The 9,844-nt window shown below is 31.8% G+C and overlaps 2 protein-coding genes across 2 annotated transcripts; both read right to left on the reverse strand.

Annotated features, from left to right (window-relative positions):
* Positions 1-48: 48 nt before the first annotated feature.
* Positions 49-2,199, reverse strand: LOC128133547 (uncharacterized). Its single transcript, XM_052771029.1, has 6 exons — positions 2,029-2,199; positions 1,765-1,862; positions 989-1,286; positions 638-908; positions 265-484; positions 49-73 (listed from the first exon to the last, which is right to left on the reverse strand). The coding sequence occupies exons 3-6, from the start codon at positions 1,070-1,072 to the stop codon at positions 49-51; spliced, it is 600 nt and encodes a 199-aa protein (XP_052626989.1). The 5' UTR covers positions 1,073-1,286; positions 1,765-1,862; positions 2,029-2,199.
* Positions 2,200-6,546: 4,347 nt separating this feature from the next.
* Positions 6,547-8,006, reverse strand: LOC111881475 (probable 2-oxoglutarate-dependent dioxygenase AOP1). The gene is made up of 3 exons (XM_023877864.3): positions 7,524-8,006; positions 7,116-7,440; positions 6,547-7,030 (listed from the first exon to the last, which is right to left on the reverse strand). Exons 1-3 carry the CDS (start codon positions 7,886-7,888, stop codon positions 6,779-6,781), a joined length of 942 nt encoding a protein of 313 aa, XP_023733632.1. The 5' UTR covers positions 7,889-8,006; the 3' UTR covers positions 6,547-6,778.
* Between the last annotated feature and the right edge of the window lie 1,838 nt (positions 8,007-9,844).

Genomic DNA, 9,844 nt, shown 5'->3' on the forward strand with positions numbered 1-9,844 from the left:
AAAAAGTGTATATATACAAACAACAAGAGACACTTATCTTCTTTGTTGTCATTTCTCTTCGACAAAATCTACACTAAAAAAATGTGCGCATGTATGTTAATGTCAAAATTCCTATGAGGGCAAAATGGTCATAATAATTTGGAACAATCCGGAAGAGTATTTTTGTCCGAGTGGAAAGTGAATCTTGATTTTATACATTTATATATATATATATATATATATATATATATATATATATATATATATATATATATATATACACACACACAACACAACACAATATCAATGTATGTTAGTGTGTGTGCTAATAACCGAGAAGCTAAATAGCTTCCTAACATGGAAGATAACATGAAAGTAGCAAAAATGAAACCATGTGGAATGTCTTCACCATTTAGGCTTAAAGCAGGTGTCCATAGAAACACAAAAGTGTACATTGAACCCTCGAATAAAGATTGTATTGCACCCAATAATGCTATCTTTTCATCTGTTTTTACACAAAAAAAAAAAAAAAAAAAAACTATTAGGTCCAAATTTAGAAGGCAGAATGATATGTATGCATAATTACAAGATTGCCACTTTGGATTCTTCATGCTTCTCCTGTATATGTATGAGAGAGAGAGAGGGGGGAGAGAGAGACCTGATGCAATTGCAACAGCAGCACCCCTGAATTGGGTCATTAGATCTTTGCTTTCTGATGAGTCACCATAATTTTTAGTCCATGATGATATGATGATGGCCATTCCAATGGCAAGAAAGATTGAAGCTGCATCAAATGGAGCAACAGGTCCCATGGCCAATGAACCAACTAAAAGATTTCCAAATAAACCAGCTAAAATGGCAACCAGTCCATTCCCAAGAAATATTGCCTTAGAGAACGTAATTGATAGCCATTGTTGCTCAAAACCTCTCTATAGATGCATCAAAACAAGAGCATTAGAACCATACACAATATAAAGGGTGTATTTAGAAATGTAATATTATATCTCACCTTGTTGTGTTCAGCAACAAGCCATGATTCAAAGGCTGAAAAGAGGAGAGAGGTGGCAATCCCTCCCAATATACGCCACACCATTAGAATTCTGTACTGAGGTGAATGCTTGGTGATGCAACTCAGAATGTAGGTTATGCAGTAAGTAATTGAAGCTCTTTTTCCTTCTCCTTGTCCTTCACAACCCCATTTTTAACAAGTTCTTGCTCTTCTAAGGTTGTTTTCTTTGAATTTTGATCCTTAATTTTCACCTTTGATTCAGGTTCCTTTCGTGACAGATCTGGTAAACTTTTCCTCACTACATATTACATAACAAGATTTCTAAGCATCTATCTCACTAACAGTTGAGTAAGGAAAACTGAAATTTGCTTTGTACTTTATTTTTTACCCATAGCAGCAACCTACTTACATACGTACGTCTCCTTACCAATAATAGCAATGTATTTGATTATTATTTTTTACTTATAATAACACTTATAAGTTATACCTACCATAATAGCAATGTACTTGATTTTTACCCAAAATGGCAATGTTGCATTTTCTACATATATATACAAGCATTTTAAGTTATCTACTACATAATACTACTATCTGTAAAGAAAATATAAGTTTGTTGCTACTAAAAACAAGCTATCAAGATTAAAATCCAACATTGCTATATTGTTATTATGGGTAAAAATACAGTACAATGCCTATATTGGTAGAAAGAGTATAGTATGTTGTAATTTCTTGCAATATGCCCTTAAAAAGAAGGGAAAAAAGTACAGCAGAAGTACTTGGAGGTCTATTTTTGGCCTTTGCAACACGTCAATTTGCTTTTCCATCATCAGAACTGCTACTTCCACTTTCTGTTTCATTTGAACTCCCAAAGCTCCTAAAGTAAGTCCACTTTTACAAGTTACAAATACAATATTATATGAAAAGAGATTTAAGTTATATATATATATATATATATATATATATATATATATATATATATATATATATATATATATATATATATATATATATATATATATATCAAAAGCAACTATTTGGACCTTCTTTTTGATCTTTTGCCAGACAACCGTCTCTTTTCTTTCCGTTTGTTCTTACGCTGTTTGACTTCTTTCTTTGTTGATCTCTTCTTCCTCCTGTTACCACCAGCAGATGAACTTGAAGAATCGGAATCAGCTTCTTTCTTTCCGTTTGTTCTTACTTCACAGTTTTTTTCTTTTTACCTATAAAGAAAATGTAACAATAAATTATATAATCAAATAAATGTTATTCATGGTTAATAAATAACAACAACAATACCTTTTACGGGTTCCACCACATTATTGTTCTTATCTTCAATAACTTCGCCAAAATCCACAATTTTTACCACACCAGAAGGTTTTCCATCATTTGTTCCAGATCTTATCACAGTAACACTACATATAGTATGAATAACATGTTAACTAGTTTCATTTACATCTCAATATTACTAAATGTGTGTTGCTCCACAATATACTAATTTGGAGATTTTACAAAACAAGATAAGGATAAAGGTCTCAACCATTTAAATCAACTTCTCCCCAGTTTTTCCCACTAATAGAAAGCTGTTTCTTTTCTGTTGTTAACCCACAGGAGTTCTGGATAAAGTTGGTCAGGCTAATAACATCCTGTAATATAATAAAATAGAAAACTATGATAAGGAAAAAGATGTTTGATATGTAATAAAGATACATGCATGAATCACCATGAAAAGCTACCTGATCACGAAAACCAATGAACTTGTACTTCAAACCATCTTTTATTCTAACAGCAAGCTGATTAGTCCATGGAACTTTCATCCATGTAAGACCAGAAATATCAGATTTATCAACTTCAACAGCCATAGGGTTGTCTTCAACATCCTCCCCTATTGTGTTCAACATCCTACCCAATAAAAGTGAGTCCAACTTCTGTAGAGTTCTTCCCAGCCATATCTGTAACGTACGTTTGTGATGACTGTATCAGTACAGATGATGTACACGTATATGTCCAGCTGGCAAAGTAATATAGGATAATGATGAATGTATATGAAGGGTATCTTATTAATCTTACCTCCACACCACGACTCATCTCTTGTATAGCTGATAGCACTGGTAAGCTATCCAGAAGTTGGAGGTACTCAGACAAGACCTGGAATGTCTGTACATAAAAAGATTGTATATTTATTATTTACAATGCTATGATAAAAAGAAATTCTAATATTAATATATATATATATATATATATATATATATATATATATATATATATATATATATATATATATATAAGGGGAGCTGATAATTCCACATCTTTTTATACATCCATGGATTTTTAAAGTAAATTGACAGTTATGCCCTTCATCATCTATCTTTAGAATGCAATTAATTTATTCAAAGGATGCATACGCTTTATTTTTGATAAACCATTACACCAAATAAACTCATTCCTCATCTCACAGTGCTAGAGATCCCCTTGAACCACAATCTCCAACAGAATCCTATCACCTGTGACCATCATTTTCACCTACATATGCTCTTTTCCTAATGCATTTCTAGTAATTGACAAAATACTTGACTATCTACACTTGATGTTACCTGCTTCTCTAAAAACATTTAAAAACAAAAGTTCACTACATTTAGAAGTGATTCTTGTCTCTAATCTTGCATATTAGAGAAAATAATCAATCTGAGTTTTCATGTGATTAGTGGCTGCATCTGTTCTGGACTTGGGGCATCTGTTCCAACTGAGCAATTGTTCAGAAGACTTATAATCACACTTTTGATACCCTTGATTTTGGGGAAGGTAACACCTTTTATTGTCACTTTTTAAGGCCCATACAATATCACAGTTTTTAGTCATTCTGTGTAAATATCATGCCTTTTCTTAGAACCATAGCAATTTTCCCCCCACATATGAAACAGGGGCATCTGCTAAAAACGAGAAAATTTTGTGATGCTTCTCAAACTATATCCATAATACATCTCAACAACATAAAGATTTCAGAATCAGGGATTGATGGTTACCTTACCCTATGCTTCTTACTTTTTTTTGTATCTCGTCCAAAGAATTAATGTTGATTGCATCTGTTTGTTACATGGTGTTTCACAAGTGTTGAGATTAAAAAAGTAATTGTTGGTTTCGTTTGACAGGCTTTTCGGGAATCCTTTAAAGGTGATATTTCTTTTGTCTATATAATTTACGAGTTGTTGGGATATTCTGATTTAAGAACCGGAACCATAGAACCTAGTATGTCTAAATCGATATCCATTCAGCTTGATAATACCAATTTCAATTTCAATTTCATGTACTCTATTGTTTACTGATCCAGATCCACTTATGATGATGACATGTTAAAAGCCATGTCTCTAAGGGATTGAAGAAACGAGCATCATACCAAAATCTACAAACAAAACTAATAAAAGATAGAGATTGTAACACACCTCGAGAAGTGAACAATTGACCGTCTGATTGAATTCATCAAATCTTCCTTGTCGTTCTCAGATGAAGTGTATTAGGTCAAAAGCTTGAATTCCAATCGTCGCCATAGTCGTCGGCATTGGGCGGTGAATCGCCATAGGATAGCCATGTCAGGATTTGGGTTGATGGGTCGTTCGACAAGAAGGTAATAGCCACGCTCTGCGTAGGGTCAAGGAGCAGAACGACGATAAGAGGGAGTACTGATGATATTTACCTGCGTAGGGTTAAGGAGAAGAACGACGAGAATAAATGGCATGTATGATGATACGATGAGCACAGAGACCACGATGGAGGCGTAAGAGCCTAAGACGACGACGGTGAGCAGAGCGATGCGATAGAGGCGGGACTATGGAAGGAAGGATGTGAAAGCATAAAAGGCATGACTTAGGGTTCTGGTGGGTTTGCTAAAATTTAAGGGCCGGATTGAGTGAATTAAAGTGAAGTATGGATTCAGATTTTAAGGTTCAATGGTGGTGGAGGTGGCGGTGGCGATTAGGGTTTACAGAGAGAAGGAAGGAGTGAATGAAGGGTTATATTGATGAGAGAGGGTAGAAGCGGGATTCTTCAAAATTTTAGAATTTCACGATTTCGTTTTCCCCCTTTAAAAACGTGCGTTTAAGAAAAAATATAAAGCGACATTTGAAGAGGTCACACGTTTAAGATAAGCGCCCTCCGTGTTTGTATTTTTTTTCTTTTCTAACACTTATTTCAGGGCACGCACAAATGCGTGTCCACTATCCTTAAATTTTTTGAAGAGATGATACTTTTTTAATGTCACTCTCTAATGCGTAACATAAATCAAAGAGCGTCGTGTTTTGCGCGTCGTAAAAGGCTGTTTTTCTAGTAGTGAACAAAAAAAAACATCAGAGTTCGATTTTCAAATTTAGCATCCTCACAAGTTTAAGGTCTATTTTAAAATGTTATATAGGCAGAGCAAACACGTAAGTGGTTACATGAGGTTGTAACAAGCAAAACAAGTTAAAACTCAAATTTATGGTCTAATTTTGCTTGATCAGATCTTTAGTTGCTAAATCGAATTATTTTTAAGACTTTGATACTTAAAAAAGTCAACTCTCCTTATATTTTAAGAATTCTACTTTTGATGATCAAACCAATTTAAAGCATTAGATACCATTTTTAGCATTCTATGTTCGAATTCATTTTAGAGTATTATGTCTTAATAAGGAAAATATAATGTTGTAATCGAAAAAAATGATACAAAATAAAACGAACATTTTTATCATTCAATACAACTCGGAGGTTCCAAACAATCATTTTAAAAGTTCAGATCTTAAAAAACAAATCTTTTTAGAAATTCAGAACTCTTAAAATCTTAAATCATGCCAAATAGCCCTTAATGGTCTAAAGTCCACAAGTTTACACGTTAATTTTAATTTACCCATTTCTTTTTGTTATATATTTGCCATTAGTTTACAAAAAAAAAAAAAAAAACAATATATTAAGTTTTAATAGTTGACTAGGAGATTATCACTGATGTGACATGTATAAACGAGACTGAACCACTGATGTGACATGTAGAAACGAGACTTAACTGCCGATGTGACATAACAACACGTCTTTAAAAAAATAAAACAACTAACAATGAGATTAAAACAAAACTATTGGAGGCAAGGTTCAAACTCTCACCGCTAAGCTTCTTATCATGCACCTTTGCCACTAAACTACTAACTTTTGGTGGTTTTTCAACACCTTTCCGTTTGAAAGAATCAGGGTACTTTCTTGTCTCTTCTCTTTCGTCCCTCTCTTATTTTGGTTAATTTGTCTTTAAGAAATTATGCTTCTTCTTTTGTTCATGTTTACGGTTATTGACTAATTTTTTCACATTGACAAAGAAATGAATAATGAAAACTTGGGTTAGTGTTTCCATTTGAAGCATGTTCACATATTTATGTGTAGTCTTGCATTTCACCATAAAATTTAGTTTTACTATGTTATAATAATTTTTCCTTCATTGGATATTGTATTAATTATTGATTTCTTAGAACTCGAAATGAAAGTTTTAGTTATCGAAATTAATTATTGGTTTCTTACAAGAGGAGTGATTTTATGATAAAAGATAAACATATTTGCATTTTTCCTGCATTTATAATCATTATATGCTTACAAACTTAGCATGACCTAGTGGTGGTAATCAAAGCTTATGTCGTAGTTGTGACACCTTTATATTGAAGATGTTTACACAACTTATATGTATTTATTCTATAAATACTATTTGAATAGAGAAACAACTTGAAAGAGACATGCATATGATCCAACAAACATGTGGTGGCACCTTTATTTTGAACAATTACAGCCTCAATTAATTCCACAGTAGGATTCTATGGGGCACTCCGATTTCTTCCCGTCGTTGGTGTATCGATGGTAATGGATGTACTTGTAGTGATCAAATTCCTTAAACCGTGGTGGGTTGTCTTCATCAATGAGTTTTTGAGGTATCTGTATGTTCAGATCCCTAATAAAAGTAAATATCCCCAGCGAATATCGCTCTTCTTTTCCCTGCATCATAACCCTGTGATACGGTGCTTCGATTCTTCCATTTGTCCATGCCTAAGTGAATGAAAACACCTCAATTTCTTACATATATATGCACAATAATATTGATGAATAGTTAATCGGTATATTTGATACATACCATGCAAACATCGCCTGCCATGACTATGAACGATGAAGGTGAAGGATCAACTTCGATCCACTGTCCTTCCTTAGTCTTTATCTGCAGACCCTTTACTTGTTTTTCATGAAGAATTGTCATGAAACTAATATCAGTGTGAGGAACAACACCTAGAGGATTTCCCTCGTCCCCCTGAGGGCATAAGTACTTCATGAATCGAAGAACATGAACTGAGGACTCAAGGAGCGACTCACAATTTTCTTCTATTCCATAGCTTTTCGCTACCATCCGCATCACTATCTGATATAGTTCTGCTACAGCTTTGGAGAACATCAAAACACTTTTACTGAAAAACCGGTGAATCAAACGAATTATAATTACTACGTATATATTGAATGTAAGACGTAAAATAAGAAACCATATATATACCTAAAGTTTTCATTTCCAGAAGGCCACATGACTTTTGTGATTTTTTCAACTCCTCCTGTAGTTGTTGCGTTCTCAATGCCTAAGCTTTCGAAAAGAGGCATGGAGGGAATTTGCCCAGTGTAACCATGATATGGTGTGTCTGTAGTGTTTAGGAGTTTAACATCGGTAGGAAGATCAAATAGGTCTCGTGATGCAAGGAAAATCGCGTCGTCAAGTTCCTGAGGCACACCGTCGTACTTGGCTATGAAAGCCCCGTGTTCTTCAAGCGCATGCATAGCTTCGCTGCACGTTGTGATCCATGAGCTTGAGTTAGGGATTAGGTTTTTCAACGAAAAGCCGATAACAGAAAGCTTTGGTGGTGCCATTTTTTCAAAACTAGGATTCTAATACGATGTTATCTTCAAACCAATTTCTTTTATATATATATTTTTCACCGAAAAGTCGATAACAGAAAGATTTGGTGGTGCCATTTTTTCAAACCTAGGATTCTAATACGATGTTATCTTCAAACCAATTTCTTTATATATATATATATATATATATATATATATATATATATATATATATATATATATATATATATATATATATATATATATATATATATATATATATATATATATATATATATATATATATATATATATATATATATATATATTTGAAACACAGATTTTTTCTATGTCATATTTGACATATATATGCACATTACGTGATGGATATTAATGAACGATTTCATATGCCTAGAAGAAGAGATTGCAATTCTCAAGCAAACGCGTTGGTCCCATACCGAACCCAATTTTGGTCCCATTCCGAAACCACTGCAATAACCGAGATTTCATTCAGTTAAACGTTACGTGTGAATCCACACGTGTTTTTTCAATGGAGTGTTGTTGCTAAACTTGACCAATTTAGCTATTTAAACAATTTTTTATAAAATTAACAAAAAACCATTATATATATATATATATATATATATATATATATATATATATATATATATATATATATATATATATATATATATATATATATATATATATATATATATATATATATATATAGTCAACATCAAATAAGAAGAAAAATTTTGATAGGAAGGTAAGAATTTTTTTTCTATATATTTTTTTCGCGAACAAACAAAATGAATCATTACATGATTCACAAGAAAAAATTCTCAAAAAAACATCTCGATGATTCATTTATATAATGATTTTGTTGTTATTCACTAAAATTGTCACAAAAGTGAATGTTTTTCTTAATTTACTTAAAAATGAATCGTAAAGATGTTTTTTTGTGAATTTTTTATTGTGAATCATTTTACAAATGAATCATCTAGTGATTTATTTCTTTTGTTCGTTAAAAAAATATGTAGAAAAAAAACTTCTTACCTTCCTACCAAAAAAATTTTTTTACCGGATATATATATATATATATATATATATATATATATATATATATATATATATATATATATATATATATATATATATATATATATATATATATATATATATATATACTAGTAAATTTCTATGGCCCGTGCTAAGCACGACCCCGTAAAAGGTAATGTGGGTATTTTAAAAGGCTACTTTGAGATTGATAAATTAAAATGTTATAACTTAGTAGATTTTTCAAAATAAAATGTGTTGATAAAATGTTATAAGACAAAAAATTATAAGTACAATACCGTAATAGGGCAAAATGAAAATAAGATGTTATAAATGACAATTATATAAACGTACTTTCCTATTTGTTGTGTTTAATACTTTGTAATTAATACAAAACAACAATCGCATGCAAATACTGTATTCAAAGATGCACTATTGTAAGACAATCACAAAGAATATAACCAAAGTAATGATCTATTCAATTATAAGTCGAGTAATTGAATTTTTTCTCAAAAAAATTATGTTTTGTTTTCACCAAAAATCCAAATAAAGCAATATCCAGAAATTAATCAGTTCATCATTCGTCACATATGAATGATGTTAGGTTTTGTCGGCAGCAAAACCGTTAGTGTGCAATGTGTACGAAAAGGATATATATATATAAAAGTACATTTGTATTTCTTGTATTCAACTTCATATAACTTTGCCACGGTCGATATTCAATCAATGCCAACTCTTTTCCGTACAGATATACAAATATCTATTTTAAGAGAAAACTGATGCATTCACATATTCATTGTCATTTTCTACATCAAGTTCATATTAATTAAACTAATTTCAAGAATTAGCTATGTTAGTCAGAACCCATGGTAAAAAAAATGAACATTTGAATTGAGCCTTTTCAAGATTTAGAGCGAATAAATTCTTTTA

The sequence above is a fragment of the Lactuca sativa genome, chromosome 4 (assembly GCF_002870075.4).
Source record: "Lactuca sativa cultivar Salinas chromosome 4, Lsat_Salinas_v11, whole genome shotgun sequence".
Lineage (NCBI taxonomy): Eukaryota > Viridiplantae > Streptophyta > Magnoliopsida > Asterales > Asteraceae > Lactuca > Lactuca sativa.

What these genes read in the sequence shown, in the direction of transcription:
- LOC128133547 (XM_052771029.1), bottom strand. Translation starts at nt 1,072, where the DNA reads ATGGTGTGGCGTATATTGGGAGGGATTGCCACCTCTCTCCTCTTTTCA. An exon ending in TTGTTGCTGAACACAACAAG is followed by an intron (nt 909 to 988) that starts GTGAGATATAAT and finishes ATGCATCTATAG; the next exon opens with AGAGGTTTTGAGCAACAATG. An exon ending in GATATTGTGTTGTGTTGTGT is followed by an intron (nt 74 to 264) that starts GTGTGTATATAT and finishes ACATTTTTTTAG; the next exon opens with TGTAGATTTTGTCGAAGAGA.
- LOC111881475 (XM_023877864.3), bottom strand. Translation starts at nt 7,888, where the DNA reads ATGGCACCACCAAAGCTTTCTGTTATCGGCTTTTCGTTGAAAAACCTA. An exon ending in TCTGGAAATGAAAACTTTAG is followed by an intron (nt 7,441 to 7,523) that starts GTATATATATGG and finishes CCGGTTTTTCAG; the next exon opens with TAAAAGTGTTTTGATGTTCT. An exon ending in TGGCAGGCGATGTTTGCATG is followed by an intron (nt 7,031 to 7,115) that starts GTATGTATCAAA and finishes TCATTCACTTAG; the next exon opens with GCATGGACAAATGGAAGAAT.